General features: G+C 53.8%; 1 protein-coding gene and 2 long non-coding RNA genes across 8 annotated transcripts in view; 1 reads left to right on the top strand and 2 right to left on the bottom strand.

Annotated features, from left to right (window-relative positions):
* The window catches only part of AKT1 (AKT serine/threonine kinase 1), a 26820-nt gene extending 18688 nt beyond the window's left edge, over positions 1-8132 (top strand). For 3 of the 5 annotated variants that reach the window (XM_024231567.3, XM_024231566.3, XM_024231565.3), the window contains 11 exons: positions 756-867; positions 1706-1853; positions 2301-2432; positions 2505-2570; positions 3538-3606; positions 3941-4066; positions 4142-4270; positions 4429-4643; positions 5066-5153; positions 6638-6740; positions 7067-8132. In XM_024231567.3, coding sequence (XP_024087335.1) covers positions 756-867; positions 1706-1853; positions 2301-2432; positions 2505-2570; positions 3538-3606; positions 3941-4066; positions 4142-4270; positions 4429-4643; positions 5066-5153; positions 6638-6740; positions 7067-7146 — 1268 coding nt within the window. In that variant the 3' untranslated portion in view covers positions 7147-8132. Of the gene's footprint in view, positions 1-755; positions 868-1705; positions 1854-2300; positions 2433-2504; positions 2571-3477; positions 3607-3940; positions 4067-4141; positions 4271-4428; positions 4644-5065; positions 5154-6637; positions 6741-7066 lie in introns of all 5 variants that reach the window. The other 2 variants (XM_054530589.2, XM_054530588.2) reach the window with 1 other exon arrangement.
* Positions 1764-6641, bottom strand: LOC134760103 (uncharacterized). Its single transcript, XR_010137034.1, has 2 exons — positions 6131-6641; positions 1764-2025 (listed from the first exon to the last, which is right to left on the bottom strand). It is a non-coding gene; the product is annotated as an uncharacterized LOC134760103 (long non-coding RNA).
* On the bottom strand, positions 7632-19178 carry LOC129049863 (uncharacterized). Of its 2 annotated transcripts, XR_008513243.2 has the most exons (4): positions 17413-19173; positions 10565-10663; positions 9456-9599; positions 7632-9075 (listed from the first exon to the last, which is right to left on the bottom strand). It is a non-coding gene; the product is annotated as an uncharacterized LOC129049863 (long non-coding RNA). The 2 variants fall into 2 exon arrangements; XR_008513241.2 differs by having other exon boundaries at positions 7939-9599; positions 17413-19178.

Genomic DNA, 19178 nt, shown 5'->3' with positions numbered 1-19178 from the left:
TGTGTGTGCCCCAGATGTGGCTGTGTTCTAGGTGTCTGTGTATTCCAGTGTGGCTGTGCCTCAGGTGTGGGTGTGCCCCAGGTGTGGGTGTGCCCCAGGTGTGGGTGTGCTCCAGGTGTGGCTGTGCCCCAGGTGTGCATGTGCCTCAGGTGTGGGTGTGCCCCAGGTGTGGGTGTGCTCCAGGTGTGGCTGTGCCCCAGGTGTGCATGTGCCTCAGGTGTGGGTGTGCCCCAGGTGTGCATGTGCCTCAGGTGTGGGTGTGCCCCAGGTGTGCGTGTGCTCCAGGTGTGGGTGTGCCCCAGGTGTAGGTGTGCTCCAGGTGGCCGTATTTCCCAGGTACTCAGGGTGAGGTTGGGAAAATAGGACATTTCTACACTAGGTGGGACAAGCTGCTTTCTGGGGTGCCCCCCTCATGCCAGCCCCTCTGTGGGATCTCCATATCCCTCATCCTCTGAGGCCTGGCGCACAGTGGGGCTCAGAGACTGAAGGAAGGACTGTAGGAGTGGATGATGGTGGGGGTTTGACCTGACTCTGGGCCAGATACCCTGTGGGGCTGCCTCAACCTGGAGTAGAGTGTCTGAGCTGGAACGGGGGTCCTAGCCCCACTCTGTGAGGCGAGAAACAGGCTTGGAGAGAGGAAGAGATGGGGCTTCCCAGGACCTGGGGGGTGGTATGCAAGGGGAGCTGGCTGGTGCGGGGGGGGCCCTGGGAGGGGCAGGGGAATGCACGCAGACAGAGGCTCTGCCTGCCCGCAGAGTGCCAGCTGATGAAGACGGAGCGGCCCCGGCCCAACACCTTCATCATCCGCTGCCTGCAGTGGACCACTGTCATTGAACGCACCTTCCACGTGGAGACTCCTGAGGAGCGGTACGTGGGCTGTGGCGGCCAGGCCAGGCGCTTGGGCAGCCCCAGCGCTTAGGAGGGACACGGGGATGGCGGGGTGCTGGCACCTCTGCCTGTAGCCGTCCTCACTCCCCAGTGCTCCCAGGCCCTCCTCAGAGCCCAGTTTGGAAACTGGCCCAGTCCTGCCTGTGGGGTTTGGGTGGGGAAACTGAGGCTGGAGTTAAAAACTGGCTAGCGACCGGGTGCAGTGGCTCACATCTATAATCTCGGCACTTTGGGAGGCCGAGGTGCACGGATCACTTGAGACCAGGAGTTTGAGACTAGCCTGGCCAACATGGTGAAACCCCCGTCTCTACTAAAAATATAAAACTTAGCTGGGCGTGGTGGTGCACACCTGTAATCCCAGCTACTTGGGAGGCTGAGGCACAAGAATCGCTTGAACCCGAGAGGCGGAGGCTGCAGGAGCCGAGATTTTACCACTGCACTCCAGCCTGGGCGATAGAGCAAGACTCCATCTCAAAAAAAGAAAAACCTGATGGAGAGGGCCAGTCATGCTTGGGGGGTGGGGTCCTGCTGGGGGGCTGAGTCCTGCTGTGGGCCTGAGTCCTGCTGGGGGTTGGAGTCCAGTTGTGGGGACAGAGCCCTGCTGCGGGGCTAAGCCTGGGTGTCCCCCACGTCCAGGAGGGCTTCCTGACCCTGAGTGTGTGTGGCCAGCCCAGGTCAAGTGGTGGCCTCCTCAGGGCTGTCTCTGGGGACCCCGACAGCTGCGGGGCCATGCTTGTGAGGCTGGCGGGTGGGCGAAAGCCATGGGGTGGAGCTCCTGATCTGGTGCAGGGCTGCAGCCTCACCTGACCTCCTGCAGGGAGGAGTGGACAACCGCCATCCAGACGGTGGCCGACGGCCTCAAGAAGCAGGAGGAGGAGGAGATGGACTTCCGGTCGGGCTCACCCAGTGACAACTCAGGGGCTGAAGAGATGGAGGTGTCCCTGGCCAAGCCCAAGCACCGCGTGGTGAGGCCTGTCCCCACTTCTGCCTGTTCCTGGGGCTGCCTTGGGCTGTGAAGGGCTGGGTGGGTCGTGGGGGTCCCAGCTCGGCCCAGGAGACACTCAGCACTCCACGGCATCTCCACCTAGGCCGGTTTTCTGTGTAGGGTGCAGCTGCCTCCCAGGTGGGTCCTCTTCCCTATGTCAGAGGAAAACTGGGGCTGCTGAGCCCTGCCAGGCTTGGGCAACGTTACCCCACCCTTCCCTGAACCCCGTGCTCTGAGCTGGGGCCGCAGCTGTGTGTTCCCTGTAAGCCCGGACTCCCCGCTGAGCCCAGCAGGCCACCAGGTGTGAAGCGGGCGCCTGTCCTGGCTCTGCCTCCAAGACTCTGGGGCCCCTCATGCCACCCCACGCATGCCGACGAGCTGGGCACTGTGGGCAGCGCCACGTGCTGACCCTGGTGCCTGCCCACAGACCATGAATGAGTTTGAGTACCTGAAGCTGCTGGGCAAGGGCACTTTTGGGAAGGTGATCCTGGTGAAGGAGAAGGCTACAGGGCGCTACTACGCCATGAAGATCCTCAAGAAGGAAGTCATCGTGGCCAAGGTGAGGCCGGGGCGGTGGGGCAGGGTGCAGACGAGGGTGCGGGGCGGCAGCTCACCCAGCCCTGCCTTACAGGACGAGGTGGCCCACACACTCACGGAGAACCGTGTCCTGCAGAACTCCAGGCACCCCTTCCTCACGGTGAGTGGGAGCCCAGATGGGGCTGAGGGGCTGAAGGGCTGGGGCCAGATAGCGACTCCTGGGACTGTCTCTAGGGGACGATGTCCTGTCTTCTTGGGCACGTGAGGGCTTTACACACTGTGGACTCCACCGCTGGTGAGACGGGCCTGCCCTGGAGGGTCAGGCTGTGGAGGTGCCCAGTGTGGGCTGGGGGCTGTGCTCGCCGCTCCCGTGTGCAGGCAGGTGGGTGGAGCAGGTGGCCCTGGTCTTCCTTGCACTCTGCCGAGGCTCCAGGAGGCCCCAGCTCCTCATGCCCTGCAGCCCTGCCTGCCAGGCTTCTGTTGAGGCCCGGGCTCTGTCCTGCGGAGCCTGTTCTGGGGACTCAGCCCAGGAGGTATTTACTGTGAAGGGGGCCAGGCTCCAGCCACTTGGTTAGTTCCAGGTCACTGTGTTTGGGGACGATTCTCCTGCAGATGGGGCCTTTGCTTTAAAAGCACAGTCGCCTGTGGTGGAAGGCCGGAAGGTGGGTCTCGCCTGGGAGGGTGTGTCCTCCCCTTGCCAGGGCCCTGGTGCTGGGAGCACTGTCCCCTGCTGAGGTCCCAACTCGCCCTGGAGGACCTGAGCCCAGGCCGCCTTGCTCACCTTTCAAACACTCCTTGGCGCCTCAGGGGCTGCTGGGGCCCAGCCTGATGGTGGCGTGGCATGAGGCAGTGTGGTGTGGGGCAGTGGGTGTGAGGCAATGTGTCGTGGGGCAGCGTGTCGTGGGGCAGCGTGGCGTGGGGCAGCATGGCGTGGGGGCAGTGTGGTGTCGGGCAGTGTGATGTGGGGGTGTGTGGTGTGGGGCAGCGTGGTGTCGGGCAGTGTGGTGTGGGGCTACGGGCGGTGTGGTATCAGGCGACGTGGTATCAAGCAGCGTGGTGTCGGGCAGCGTGGTGCAGGGCTGCCGTCCTGCCTGTGGGGCCGCAGTTGCAGCTTCGCTTCCTTCCAGGCCCTGAAGTACTCTTTCCAGACCCACGACCGCCTCTGCTTCGTCATGGAGTACGCCAACGGGGGCGAGGTAGGGGCTGGGGCTGCGGGGGATGGACTTTGTGGCCTGTGGGCCGCCCATGGTGGGGCTGGTCCTTCCCGGAGCCTCGGCTACTCTCCATGGCGCCAGACGGTGCTCCCTGCTGGGTGGGTGGTGTGATGCCTGCCCAGGCAGCTGCCTGCTGTGGGGTGACTTGTTCCTGCTGAGTTAGGGCTTCTGAGACTTTCCAGGCCCCCGTGCCCTCTGGGGGCTGGTCCCTTCCCTGTGCCAATGCCCTGAGACCCTGTCTGAGAAGCCCCAGCCCTGCAGGCCGTGGGGGCGGAGGCCCCAGCCACGGCTGTGCCTCAGGTCGCGCCTCCCGCAGCTGTTCTTCCACCTGTCCCGGGAGCGTGTGTTCTCTGAGGACCGGGCCCGCTTCTATGGCGCTGAGATCGTGTCAGCCCTGGACTACCTGCACTCGGAGAAGAACGTGGTGTACCGGGACCTCAAGGTGCACTGGTGGGCAGGCGGCGGGGCAGGGCCCCGGGGGCCTGGTGGCACTGACCTGAGGCCACCTTTCCCCTAGCTGGAGAACCTCATGCTGGACAAGGACGGGCACATTAAGATCACAGACTTCGGGCTGTGCAAGGAGGGGATCAAGGATGGTGCTACCATGAAGACCTTCTGCGGCACACCCGAGTACCTGGCCCCTGAGGTGTGCGCCCCACCTGCGTGCATACGCGTTGCTGTGTCCCCGCGTCCTGAGCACACGCAATGCTGTGTCCTCTCTGTGCCCCAAGCACATCACACCTCCCTCGGCAGTGTCCCGGACACTCCTTGATGCCGAGTCCTGCCCATCTGCCACCCGTGCAGGTGCTGGAGGACAATGACTACGGCCGTGCGGTGGACTGGTGGGGGCTGGGCGTGGTCATGTACGAGATGATGTGCGGCCGCCTGCCCTTCTACAACCAGGACCATGAGAAGCTTTTTGAGCTCATCCTCATGGAGGAGATCCGCTTCCCGCGCACGCTTGGTCCCGAGGCCAAGTCCTTGCTCTCGGGGCTGCTCAAGAAGGACCCCAAGCAGAGGTGAGGGCCGCCCATCCCGGCTGCAGGCTCCACCTCCATCCCCTCATCCCCAGGCTGCACCTGCCCCTGCGCCAGGCGGTCCTGGCACCTCCCAGACTACACTGATAGCCAGAGCTTGATGTCCTTGGCCAGGGCTGATCCCCAAAGCCTCAGGCCCAGGCAGAGTGGCGGGCAGGCCGGGGTCAGTTGGGCCTCTGTCCCCAACCCTGCAGCCCCCACACACCCACTCAGGAAGCCCCTGCCCTGCCGTGAGCTCTGTAGTGCTTTGCTACCCACAGCTGCTCAGGGACGCTGCACCACCGGCTCCCCTCCCTGGCCCCAGAACGTCCTGTCTGGCGGGCCCTACATCACAGGAGGAAGCGGCCTGAGCCCAGGGCCTGGGCAGGTGGCGGTACCGACACTGTAGCCTTTCCTGCCTGCAGGCTTGGCGGGGGTTCCGAGGACGCCAAGGAGATCATGCAGCATCGCTTCTTTGCCGGCATCGTGTGGCAGCATGTGTACGAGAAGAAGGTGCGGCTGCTCCCCGCATATCCACGCACACGCGTGCACCCCACATAGCCACACTCACGCATGCATGTGGCACACTCGCTGGATTTCCCACACACTCGCCCTCACCTCAGGAGCCTGCTGCAGTCCTGGTACAAGGAGGGCCTTGCTGCACCAACCTCAGCGCCTGGTGCTCAGAGGCTGGCACTGCTGGGCTCCACCAGGAAACTGGCCTGGTCCTCCTTATTTTCTCCTCCCCTCAGAGGTGTGTCACACTCTGAGTGCCAACCTTGGGGGTCCCTTCCCTGACGCTGTGCAGTGAAGGCTGGCTGGTGGTGGACCAGGGGTGCTGCCCCTTGGTCTCTATGAGTTCCTCCTGTTTGACCTCAGTCCCTTCTGCCACAAGGAGAGCCCAGCCCTACTGTCTGGCTGTGCAGGGACAGGGGACAGCACCTACTTTTCTGGCACATGGGGGAGTCCGTCCTGGAGGGAGGCAGCTCTTTCTGCATGAGTCGCCATCCTGGGTGCTCATCTTTCAGGGACGCTAGGAGCCCTGGCCATCACCCCGGCTGATGGGGTCTGCCAGCTGGGTTCGGAAGCCTGCACTCTGAGGTGCTGGGTGCCCTGTCACCAGGTGTGCTTCTGTCCCATTCCCAGCGTGCCCCTCCCTGAATGCCTGTCCTAGGCCATGTGCAGCTGGTTGGGCTAGGCAGCCCTGGGACCCAGCTCGGCACCTGTCCTCCCATTAACACAGGGTGCCCTGGCCCTGGTCCCAGTTCCTGCCTTGAGGCCTGCCACCCTCCAGCCCTGCCCTGCCCTCCAAGGGTATGGGGGGCCTGGGCAGCACTCAACCTCTGCCCAGCCATGACCAGAGACCTTGCTAATTGACAATGGACAGTGCTGGTGCCCAGGCCAGACTCTGGGGTGGGGCAGTGCTTGAGAGGGTCCTTGACTGTGGGACCTGAGGGGCTCTCTGGCAGCTCCTCAGGTGGGCACATCACCTTATAGTCACCCTTGATCCTGGGTCAGTGAGAGTCCTGTCTGCAGCCAGATGCCAGCAGGCTGTGGTCCTGTAGTCCCTGAGCTGTGGAGGCAGGGTGGGCTCATCCTGTGCACCTTGTTCCACAGTCTCCCTCTTTCCCAATTTACAAGAAGACCAATAAGAAAAATAAAACAAGAAAGAAAAAGGAAAAATAAAGTCATCACCTCCTGGTAGCAGGGAGGGTCTCAGAGCTGGGCTGCACTACCTCCTGTCGCCTGCTGGGGCTGCTGTGAGGGCAGCTTTGCGTCTCAGCTGATGAGGGTTATCTCCATGCTCCTGCACCCCTCATGTCCCTCCCCTCCCAGAGCTGCCTCTGTGGGGGGCTGGTGGCTTGCTGCTCTCTGACATCAGTCCTGCCTGGAGACCCCTTGGAGATCCAGGTGCTTTGAGGGTCTTGAGCACACTTGAGGGTGTGTTGGGAGTGGGGAGCGAAGCTCATGACTGTCCCGTCTGCCCACCTCTGCAGCTCAGCCCGCCCTTCAAGCCCCAGGTCACATCGGAGACCGACACCAGGTATTTTGACGAGGAGTTCACGGCCCAGATGATCACCATCACACCACCTGACCAAGGTGAGAGGCCACTGTGCCTGCCCCTGCCCACTCCCTTTTCTCTCCACACTCAGAGAGGCCTGCAGTGTTCAGCTTTTTTGGCTTCAGATGTTTTAAAATCTAAATCTTTAAAAAGGTTCCTTTTGGAGAGTGCCAGTTATCAGGGTGGGAGGCAGTGCTCTGAGGGCCCAGGTCCCTGTGTTAATCTGTGGGGCCCTGCCTCAGTTTCCTGGCAGTATGGCAGCGTGCTGGCCGCGCTTTAAGAGGTTGGCTCCCTACTGGAGCTGTGGGTGGGTGGAGGTGGCAGAGAGGTGGGGCGCCCGGGTCTGAGCTGTCTACACCCACAGATGACAGCATGGAGTGTGTGGACAGCGAGCGCAGGCCCCACTTCCCCCAGTTCTCCTACTCGGCCAGCGGCACGGCCTGAGGCGGCGGTGGACTGCGCTGGACGGTAGCTTGGAGGGATGGAGAGGCGACCTCGTGCCATGATCTGTATTTAATGGTTTTTATTTCTCGGGTGCATTTGAGAGAAGCCACGCCGTCCTCCTGAGCCCAGGTGGAAAGACGTTTTTGTGCTGTGGGCAGCACCCTCCCCCGCAGCGGGGTAGGGAAGAAAATTGTCCTGCGGGTTTTAATTTATTTCATCCAGTTTGTTCTCCGGACGTGGCCTCAGCCCTCAGAACAATCCGATTCACATAGGGAAATGTTAAGGACTTCTGCAGCTATGCGCAATGTGGCGTTGGGGGGCCGGGCAGGTCCTGCCCACGTGTCCCCTCACTCTGTCAGCCAGCCGCCCTGGGCTGTCTGTCACCAGCTATCTGTCATCTCTCTGGGGCCCTGGGCCTCAGTTCAGCCTGGTGGCACCAGATGCAACCTCACTATGGCATGCTGGCCGGCACCCTCTCCTGGGGGTGGCAGGCACACGGCAGCCCCCAGCACTAAGGCCGTGTCTCTGAGGACGTCATTGGAGGCTGGGCCCCTGGGATGGGACCAGGGATGGGGGATGGGCCAGGGTTTACCCAGTGGGACAGAGGAGCAAGGTTTAAATTTGTTATTGTGTATCATGTTGGTCAAATGCATTTTGGGGGTTTTTAATCTTTGTGACAGGAAAGCCCTCCCCCTTCCCCTTCTGTGTCACAGTTCTTGGTGACTGTCCCACCGGGAGCCTTCCCCTCAGATGATCTCTCCACGGTAGCACTTGACCTTTTTGCCGCTTAACCTTTCCGCTGTCGCCCCGGGCCCTTCCTGACTCCCTGTGGGGGTGGCCATCCCTGGGCCCCTCCACGCCCTCCTGGCCAGACGCTGCCGCTGCTGCTGCACCACGGCATTTTTTTACAACATTCAACTTTAGTATTTTTACTATTATAATATGAAAATTTCCCTCCAAATTCTTCAATAAAAGTTGCTTTTCAAGTTTTTGGCTCACTTTGCTGGGTGCAGGAGTGGGTGGCCAGGGAGGGCAGTGGGGCATCCTGGGAGGCAACCAGCATCCTCAGAGCAGCTGGTCCTCCCCAGCTCCTCCTGGTGGGCACCGCCACCCCAGCAGGTTTGGGGACAGGCTGTGTGGTGGGCTGAGGTGGGAGTCTGCAGGCCTGTGCCCAGGGGCAGCCTCCCATGGAAGGTGTTCCTCCCCCATCTCCAGGCGGGGCCTGAGAGGAGATGGGAGGCCCTGGCTGGCCCTGCCCCCGTTGGGAGCCACCTCTTCTTCCCTTGACCCCACCCAGCTTCGCCGCCGCCATGAGGGAGACCACTGGACCACGTGGCCATCTGCCCCCAGCCCCAGCTGCTGTTCCCCTGGGTAGGAAGTGAATGACAGACCACCAGGAAGGACAGACAGGGCAGGGCCCAGAGTTGGGGCCAAGGTCATGACCTGGGCCACGGTGGAAGAAAGGCTGGGGGGCCTGAGTGGCGTGTTGGAAGCTGGACAGAGCGGGAGGAGGGGCTGCCGGGGTTGGGAGGGGATAGTCTGGGGCCCAGGTTACCCCCAGAGCACCACATCGAGCTCTGAGCCCGAATAGCCTGCAGAATGTGCTGGTGCTGCCACCTGGTGGACGCCTGCTGGAACCGCTCCCTGAGCCAGGAGAGGAGTCCACTGCCAAGCAACTGACATAGCGGGTTGGCCACCAGGTTCCGGGCGGTTGGGTGACCAGCAGAGGGGGTGGGAGCCAGGGGCCTGGAGCCTCAGCTTCCTCATCTCTCAAATGGACTCCCCGTAGGTGTGGACGGTTGCAGAGTCAGGCCCCTGGCGATGGCAATTGGCCCCTCTCTAAGGCATTCCCAGGGGTGCATGGCTGCCCTCACTTCCACTGGAGGGGGTGCCCCATAGGGAGCACAGGCTGGCGAGGATGTTCTGGGTCTGTGGGAGCCAAGAACAGCCACATCTGGAGCAGCCCGAAGCTCTCCTCTGAGTGATCCCTTATTGCTTCAGTTCTAACAGGCTGCAAAACTGACACCGCTTTTCAGGAAATACACGAAACATGACACAGTGATGTTCCGAGGGTAAGAGGCATCTGGATTTCAGATCTATCAATAATGTGACTCTTAGAAACAAAAAAATACAGCAATGCCCTTCCAATATCCTCAAACTTTGAGCAAAGCATTACTGAAAGTAACCAAGGTATGGAAATGGTTAGGCAGAGGCAGCATCTCCCAGACAGCCCGGCTAAGGAGTATGAGCTGCTTCTCCCAGCAGGGCCCCCTCTGACAATGTAGGACTGCCTTAGGGCCATTTCTTACCTTTTTTGTGGTAGAGACAGGGTCTCGCTATGTTGTTCAGGCCGGTCTTGAACTCCGGGCCTCGAGTGATTCCCCTGCCTTGGCCTCCCAAAACGTTGGGATTACAAGGTGTGAGCCACCACACCTGGCCTCTTAGGGATAGTTCTATAGTCCAGAGAGAGAGAGGCTTCAATGTCATTGGCATTAATACAGACATGACCCTGTGTTATGTCCCCGTTACAAGTGGCTGAGGACCTAACAAAATGAACGCAGAAATGGAGACCCTCTGAGAATTTCCCGACCCTCCTAGCTGCCCCAGACAGAACCATCTACAGCAGGAGGCAGCATCCCAGGGGTGGGGTGGAAGGTGTCAGTGAGGGGTGAGATGTGCAAGGAGATGCACATCTCAGAGGGAAACTCCAGGAGGTGCAGATGCCCTTGCAAGGGGCAGTCCAGTCCTGGCCAGCAAGGCCAGAGCAGGTGGAGAGGACCAGGATCCTGCAGCCCCACCAGGGCCTGCTGAACAGCAAGGGCTGTCTGGAGAGGTTATAACAGGAATACGCCAACCAAGAGGAAGCTCTCCTTCCTGTGTCGGAGGTACCCCGAAGGAAACAATGCATAAAGTGTCCATTTCCAAGACAAAGTGCCTAAAATCAGCTTAGGTCAGCAAACTACAGAAGCAACAGGATACACTAGGCCCCTGCTTGGATAGCCAATGCCTGTTTGTCGCCGCCATCCCCCGTCCCTTAGTTTCCCTCACCTGAACCAAAGTTTAGTCTAAAATGAAAGCTTACTAGCCTCCAAAATAGCTCGCTTCGTCTGTTCTTATCAGCCTGCCCAGCTACTTAGGTCGTAAGTCAAATACTTGAAGAGCCCCTGCGCTAACTAGGATTGCAGTGCATTGTGGGCTGCAACAGAATGCAACAAGACAACCCTAAAGAAAACACTTAAAGCCCCTACCCAACAACCAATAGGTGACGTCCAGGAAGGTTGTGACCCCATAGTACTCAGCCTATGTGGAACCAGGGGAGGGACCTGCGCACTAGGGGATGAATTGCTTGTTGAAACTGTGCTGGGTGTGCCAGCTCATCAGACACCCAATCTTGCAAGACCATCATTAAAAGTCTCACTTTCACTGTTCTCCGGTCTCTGAGTCCGTTCTTCGGGTGTAGATGGGTGAGTTTGTTTCTCACATACCCACGTCGTGCTCTTTCCAGCACAAGGCTGACCTGGAAGGGAGGAAGATAATAAAAGTGACTTTAGCACTTAGACCTCTCACGTTTCAGCCGGTGTGGGTAACTGAAGGCTCTGCAGGTCTCTGGGTCTGGGGGCCTCAGTGTTGTAGACGAGGTCCCAGGAGCTGAGAGTGCTACTGGGGCATGTCAGGATAAGGGCTAGGCCTGCCTTCCCAGAAGATGTCACTTCCAGTGAATGTCTGTTCAAAGGCTGACTTTATCACACAACAGATAATTATTTCATCCTTTTGCTTCTAGCAAGTCTGGGAAAGAGCTACAGAAGGGGCTGACAGCATGTAGGCTTTTTTGTTGTTGTTGTTATTTTAAAAAAGTCTAACAATCATTGCCCGTTAATTAAGGTGTCTAGACCATTTACATTTAATGCAACTATTGATATGGTTGAGCTTAAATGTACTATCTTGCTCTTTTTCTATACGTTCCATTTGTTCTTTGTTCCTCCTTTCCTTTCCTGTCTTTTTTTGTATTAAATAAGTATTGTCGATTGTCTCATTTTATCTCCTTCATTGGCTTATTTTTTGGATTTTACCAGTTTTCCCACTGATGTTCTTTTTCTATTCCAGTATACACATACAATCCAGGATACTGTGTTGCATTTAGAATAAATATATTTTGAATAAATGAATGAATGTAGCTCCCCAGCCCTCTGGGGATTTCATATATGTGAGATCATGCAGTGTTCGTCTTTTTGTGTCTGGCTTATTTCACTCAGCCATAGTATCTTTAAGGTTCATTTGTGGCCGGGCGTGGTGGCTCATGCCTGTGATCCCAGTACTTTGGGAGGCCGAGGCAGGTGGACCAAGAGGTCAGGAGTTCGAGACCAGCCTGACCAACATGGTAAAACCCTGTCTCTACTAAAAATACAAAAAAAAATTAGCTGGGTGTAGTGGCGCATGCCTGTAATCCCAGCTACTCGGGAGGCTGAGGCAGGAGAATCACTTGAACCCAGGAGGCAGAGGTTGCAGTGAGCCGAGATCGCGCCACTGCACTCCAGCCTGGTGACAGAGCAAGACTCTGTCTCGAAAAAAAAAAAAAAGTTTCATTTGTGTTGTAGCATGTCAGAATTTTATTTCTTTTTAAGGCTGAATACTATTTTATTGCATGTATAGACCACATTTTGTTTATCCATTTGTCCCGTGATGAACATTTGGGTTGTTTCCATCTTTTGGCTACTGGGGATAATGCTGCTACAAACTTGTGTACAAATACCTGTTCACGTCCCTGCTGTCAATTATTTTGTGTCTGTACCCAGAAGTGGAACTGCTGGATCAAACAGTAATTCTGTGTTTAGTTTTTATTTTCCTTTCCTTTTATTTTATTTTTTTGAGACAGAGTCTTACTATGTTGCCCAGGCTGGTCTCAAACTCCTGGGCTCAAGTGATCCTCCTGTCTCAGCCTTCCAAACCACTAGGATTACAGGCATTAGCCACTGTGCCAGGCTTATGTTTAATGTTTTGAGGAACTGCCTACTGTTTTCTGCACTGGCTGCACCATTTCACATTCCCACCAGCAGTGCACAAATGTTCCAATTTCTCCATATCCTCCCCGACACTTGTTTTGTTTTCAAATAGTAGCTGTCTTGATGGGTGTGAGGTGGTATCTCATTGTGGCTTTGATTTGCATTTCCCTGATAATCAGTGATGTTGAGCATCTTTTCATGTGCGTGCTGTTTTTATATATTCTTTGGACAAATGTTTATCAAGTCCTTTGCCCATTTTTGGATTTTTTTTTTTAATTGTTGAGTGTTAGGAGTTCTTTATGTACAGATGGTCCCTGACTTGCAATGGTTCAACTTATAATTTTTCAGCTTTACAATGTGCAAAAGCTATACACATTCAGTATGATCCTTAACAATATTTTCTCTTTTTTTTTTTTTTGAGACGGAGTCTCGCTCAGTCACCCAGGCTGGAGTGCAGTGGCACGATCTCGGCTCACTGCAAGCTCTGCCTCCTGGGTTCACGCCATTCTCCTGCCTCAGCCTCCCGAGTATCTGGGACTACAGGAGCCTGCCAACATGCCTGGCTAATTTTTTCTATTTTTAGTAAAGATGGGGTTTCATTGTATTAGCCAGGATGGTCTCGGTCTCCTGACCTCGTGATCCGCCTGCCTCGGCCTCCCAAAGTGCTGGGATTACAGGCATGAGCCACCGCGCCTGGCCCTTAACAATATTTTCAACTCGTGATGGATTTATCTGGATGTAACCCATTGTAAGCTGAGGAGCATCTGTATAGACAATTTTTTTTCTTTTTTTTTTTTCTTTGAGACAGAGTCTCGCTCTGTCACCCAGGCTGGAGTGCAATGGCGTGATCTAGGCTCACTGCAACCTCTGCCTCCGAGGTTCAAGCGATTCTCCTGCCTCAGCCTCCTGAGTAGCTGGGATTACAGGCGCCCACCACCATGCCCAGCTAATTTTTTTTTTTGTATTTTTAGTAGAGACAGGGTTTTACCATGTTGGTCAGGCTGGTCTTGAACTCCTGACCTCAGGTGATCTGCCAGCATCAGCCTCCCAAAGTGCTGGAATTACAGGCATGAGCCACCACGCCTGGCCTTTTTAAAAATTAAGATAGTCTTGCTCTGTTGCCCAGGCTGGAGTGCAATGGCGCGATCTCAGTTCACTGCAACCTCCGCCTCCTGGGTTCCAGTGATTCTCCTGCCTCAGCTTCCTCAGCAGCTGGGATTACAGGTGTGTGCCACCACGCCTGGCTAATTTTTGTATTTTTAGTAGAGATGGGGTTTTTGCCATATTGGCCACACCTTGAACTCCTGACCTCAGGTGATTCGCCTGCCTCAGCCTCCCAAAGTGTTGGGATTACAGGTGTGAGCCACTGCAGCTGGCCTAGGCAATTGTCTTTTAAAGAGATTATATTTTGTAGGTTGCCTGTTCACTCTGATGGTAGTTTCTTTTGCTGTGCAGAAGCTCTTTAGTTTAATTAGATCCCATTTGTCAATTTTGGCTTTTGTTGCCATTGCTTTTGGTGTTTTAGACATGAAGTCCTTGCCCATGCCTATGTCCTGAATGGTAATGCCTAGGTTTTCTTCTAGGGTTTTTATGGTTTTAGGTCTAACGTTTAAGTCTTTAATCCATCTTGAATTAATTTTTGTATTGTAAGGAAGGGATCCAGTTTCAGCTTTCTACATATGGCTAGCCAGTTTTCCCAGCACCATTTATTAAATAGGGAATCCTTTCCCCATTGCTTGTTTTTCTCAGGTTTGTCAAAGATCAGATAGTTGTAGATATGCGGCATTATTTCTGAGGGCTCTGTATCTCTGTTTTGGTACCAGTACCATGCTGTTTTGGTTACTGTAGCCTTGTAGTATAGTTTGAAGTCAGGTAGCATGATGCCTCCAGCTTTGTTCTTTTGGCTTAGGATTGACTTGGCGATGCAGGCTCTTTTTTGGTTCCATATGAACTTTAGAGTAGTTTTTTCCAATTCTGTGAAGAAAGTCATTGGTAGCTTGATGGGGATGGCATTGAATCTATAAATTACCTTGGGCAGTATGGCCATTTTCACGATATTGATTCTTCCTACCCAGGAGCATGGAATGTTCTTCCATTTGTTTGTATCCTCTTTTATTTCATTGAGCAGTGGTTTGTAGTTCTCCTTGAAGAGGTCCTTCACGTCCCTTGTAAGGAGAAAATTTTCGCAACCTACTCATCTGACAAAGGGCTAATATCCAGAATCTACAATGAACTCCAACAAATTTACAAGAAAAAAGCAAACAACCCCATCAAAAAGTGGGCAAAGGATATGAACAGACACTTCTCAAAAGAAGACATTTATGCAGCCAAAAGATACATGAAAAAATGCTCATCATCACTGACTATCAGAGAAATGCAAATCAAAACCACAATGAGATACCATCTCACATCAGTTAGAATGGCAATCATTAAAAAGTCAGGAAACAACAGGTGCTGGAGAGGATGTGGAGAAATAGGAACACTTTTACACTGTTGGTGGGACTGTAAACTAGTTCAACCATTGTGGAAGTCAGTGTGGCGATTCCTCAAGGATCTAGAACTAGAAATACCATTTGACCCAGCCATCCCATTACTGGGTATATACCCAAAGGACTATAAATCATGCTGCTATAAAGACACATGCACACGTATGTTTATTGCGGCACTATTCACAATAGCAAAGACTTGGAACCAACCCATATGTCCAACAATGATAGACTGGATTAAGAAAATGTGGCACATATACACCATGGAATACTATGCAGCCATAAAAAATGATGAGTTCATGTCCTTTGTAGGGACATGGATGAAATTGGAAATCATCATTCTCAGTAAACTATCGCAAGAACAAAAAACCAAACACCGCATATTCTCACTCATAGGTGAGAATTGAACAATGAGAACACATGGACACAGGAAGGGGAACATCACGCTCTGGGGACTGTTGTGGGGTGGGGGGAGGGGGGAGGGGGGAGGGATAGCATTAGGAGATATACCTAATGCTAAATGACGAGTTAATGGGTGCAGCACACCAGCATGGCACATGTATACATATGTAACTAACCTGCACATTGTGCACATGTACCCTAAAACTTAAAGTATAATAATAATTTAAAAAAAAGAGATTATATATATACACATTTAAAGACAGGGCCGGCCGGGCGCGGTGGCTCACGCCTGTAATCTCAGCACTTTGGGAGGCCGAGGCGGGCAGATCACGAGGGCAGGAGATCAAGACCATCCTGGCTAACACGGCGAAACCTCATCTCTACTAAAAATACAAAAAATTAGCCGAGCGTGGTGGCGGGCGCCTGTAGTCCCAGCTACTCAGGAGGCTGAGGCAGGAGAATGGCATGAACCCGGGAGGCGGAGCTTGCAGTGAGCCAAGATCAGGCCACTGCACTCCAACCTGGGTGACAAAGCAAGACACTGTCAAAAAAAAAAAAATAAAATAAAATAAAATAAAATAAAATAAAATAAAGACAGGGTCTTGCCATGTTGCTCAGGCTGGCCTTGAACCCCTATCAAGTGATTCTCCCAGCTTAATCTCCTGAGTAGCTGGGACAATAGGTACTTTTAAAAATCAGAAAAAACCCTGCCTTTTGTGTCCTCCCAAACAGTGACCATTTCAGGTGCTCGTCATATCTTTGTGTACACGCAGTTTCCATCTGGTGTCATTTTCCTTCTGCCAGAAAAGCTTCTTTTGACAATTTTTGTAAATCTTTCAGCTTTGTATGTCTGAAAAGTCTTTATTTCACCTTCATTTTTGAAAGATATTTTCACTGGGTACAGAATTCCAGGTTGACACTCTTTTCTTTCAAAACTAAATTTGGATAAATGTTTATTCAAGCTGGGCTTGGTGGCTCATGCCTGTAATCCCAGCACTTTGGGAGGCTGAGGCAGGCAGATCACCTGAGGTTGGGAGTTTGAGACCAGTCTAACCAACATAGAGAAACCCCGTCTCCACTAAAAATACAAAATTAGCCAGGTATGGAGGCGCATGCCTGAAATCCCAGCTATTTGGGACGCCGAGGCAGGAGAATTGCTTGAACCAGGGAGGCAGAGGTTGCAGTGAGGTGAGATCGTGCCACCACACTCCAGCCTGGGCAACAAGAGCGAAACTCCGTCTCAAAAAAAAAAAAAGTAAGTTTATTCAAGTTCTTTGCCCAACCCACAGGTGTTCACTGTCTGCTTGCAGTTTCTAGTGAGAAGTCTTGCTGCCATTCTTTGTTCCTGTAAACACAAAGTGTCTTTTTTCTCTGGCTGCTTTTAAGATTTTTATTTGTCACTGGTTTGAAGGAATTTCATGATGATGTGCTTCATGTAATTTTCTCCATGTTTCTTTTGGGGTTTGTTGAGCTTCCTGGATCTGTGGCTTAATGTTTCCACCAAATTAGGAAATTTTACAGTCATTATTTTATTTATTTATTTATTTAGAGATGGAGTTTCGCTCTTGTTGCCCAGGCTGGAGTGCAATGGCACAATCTCAGCTTGCTACAACCTCCGCCTCCCGGGTTCAAGCGATTCTCCTGCCTCAGCCTCCCAAGTAGCTGGGATTATAGGCACCCGCCACCACGCCCGGCTAATTTTTGTATTTTTAGTAGAGACGGGGTTTCACCATGCTGGCCAGGCTGGTCTCGAACTCCTGACCTCAGGTGATCCGCCAGCATCAGCCTCCCAAAGTGCTGAGATTACAGGCATGAGCCACCACGCCCAGCCTACCATTATTTTTTCCAAAAGTTGTCTCCACCCTGCTATGCCCCTTGTCCATGGGTCTCCAGTTAAAGGCACGGTAGGCTGCTTGAAGTTGTCCCACAACTCAGAGGGACTCTGCCTTTTTCCTCATTTTTTTTCTGTTCCCTTTTGGATAGTTTATACTGCGATGACTTCAAGTCCACTAAGTTTTTGTTCTGCAATGTCTATTTTGGTTTTAATCTCATCAGTGTATTTTCCATCTCAGACACTGTATTTTTGTCTCTGGAAATTGGGCCATTTTTATGTCTTTCATTCCTTTTCGTAACATGCTCGTTTTCCTCTATCCTTCTTAATAATGGCCATTCCAATGTCTTTGTCTACTTAGTAGACAGAATTATTCTATCACCTTGTGTCATTTCTGGGTCTGTTTCTACAGACTAACTTTTCTTCTCATTGTGTGGTGTAGTTCCTGCTTCTTTGCATGTTTGATTGTTTTTTTTTCTTTTTTTGAGACAGAGTCTCACTCTCTCGCCCAGGCTAGCATGCAGTGGTGAGATCTTGGCTTACTTACCTCCACCTCCTGGGTTCAAGTGATTCTCCTGCCTCGGCCTCCCAAGTAGCTGGGATTACAGGCACACGCCACCATGCCTGGCTTATTTTTGTATTTTTAGAGATGGGGTTTCACCATGTTGGCCAGGCTGTTCTCAAACTCCTAGCCTCAAGTGATCCATCCGCCTCGGCCTCCCACAGTGCTTGGATTACAGGCGTGAGCCACTGACACCCGGCCTCGTTTGTTCTAAAAAAAACAAAATGTTTTCCCCCTTGAGTTTTGTTCTGGATGCTATTCAAGTACTTGCAACCATTTGGTCTTTTTGAGGCTTGACTTAAATTTGTTAGGAAGGCACAGAGCAGTCTCTACTCTAGGGCTAATCTAGCCTGAATATGGCATCAATATCCTTTTGAGTCCTCTACCCTGTTCTCCATGAATGATGTTTCTCCACACTTAGTGCTGGGAATGTGACTTGCTTCCCGCTTTCTTCCAATGGCTCTTTCCCCAGCCTCAGGCAGTTTCCTCACACACAGGAGCCATCAGTCCTCAGCAGGAGCCTTAGGGGAACACTGAGGCAATTTCTACTCCAGTGTTCCAGTGTTCCAGCTGCCCTGGGCTCCTGGCATTTGTTCCCTCTCTCAGGCGTTACTATCCTGCACTGGCTGCTGTCCGATGTCTCTCTCTATATATAGTCATCTATGGGCCAGTTTTTGTTGCTCCACCACAGCTGGAAGACCGACAATATTTACTGCAAACATATATGCCAGGTACTGCTCTAGGCAAAGTCCCACCCCTCACAGAAGCGATACCAGTTAGTAGAGTTAGAGTAAGTACCTTTGCATATTTACTTAAATATGCATTATGGCCAGTGGTAAAGTTAGCTAAGGTGAGAGGGAGAGTGATGGAGGGGTTGTCCTACACATTAGGGCACTGGGAGGCTTCTCTGAGCTGAATCCGGGGGAGCCCTATGGACGTCCAGAGGAAGAGCTCCCCAGGCAGAGGGAGCGAGGGGGGTGCAGGGGAAACATGCTGAGCATTCTCAGAACAGCAGGAAGGCCTGGCTGGGGCAGAGCAAGCCTTGGGATGGGGGAGGAGGGGTGAAGCCAGAGGCCGTGGGGCCACAGACTTTTACTTTTAAGGACACGTTTAGCCACTGGAGTGTTGGGACAGGGGAGTGACAGATCTGGCTGCTGTATAAGGACAGACTGCCAGGTGCAGGGCAGAAGCAGGGAGCCTGGAGGGCACTATGTAGTGACCCTATAGGGGAGCGAGGCAGGCTGGCTGGAGTAGTGTGGTCCTGTGGGGCAGGGATGCGGCCAGAGGATGTGAAGAGAAGAGCCGACAGGCTCGAGGGGGCAGTGACAGGAGTAACAGAAATGAGGGCTTGGGTGGCAGTCTGTTGTGGAAACCTGGAAGGAGTCAGCACGTGGCTGACCATGGCTACTTGCTCCCGCTGCTCGCAGCAGGCGGTCAAGGCCATCCTCAGTGCAGGAAGCCCCCGGCCAGTCCTCTGCAATCCCCTTCTAAGTTGCCCCCTGGAATTTTACCATGCTGACCACCTCTCTGAGCGCCCCCTCTACCCGTGACACGGGAGTGGTATATCCTTGGCCCCAGGGCAGCAAATCCCTCTGGGCCTGGCTCCAACCCACCACTTGGGCACCACTGACTTTTCTCTAAGAATCAGCATAATTTGCTCTTCTAACAGCTCCCCAGGAAGAGCGAAGGCTCTTCTCAACTGTCCCCAGCACACGCTCCCACCCACCCTCTGCCCCAAACCTTTACTCTAG

The sequence above is a fragment of the Pongo abelii genome, chromosome 15, assembly GCF_028885655.2.
Source record: "Pongo abelii isolate AG06213 chromosome 15, NHGRI_mPonAbe1-v2.0_pri, whole genome shotgun sequence".
Classification (NCBI taxonomy): domain Eukaryota; kingdom Metazoa; phylum Chordata; class Mammalia; order Primates; family Hominidae; genus Pongo; species Pongo abelii.
Note: the sequence above shows the minus strand (reverse complement) of the source record. Positions and strands in the feature narration are given on the sequence as shown.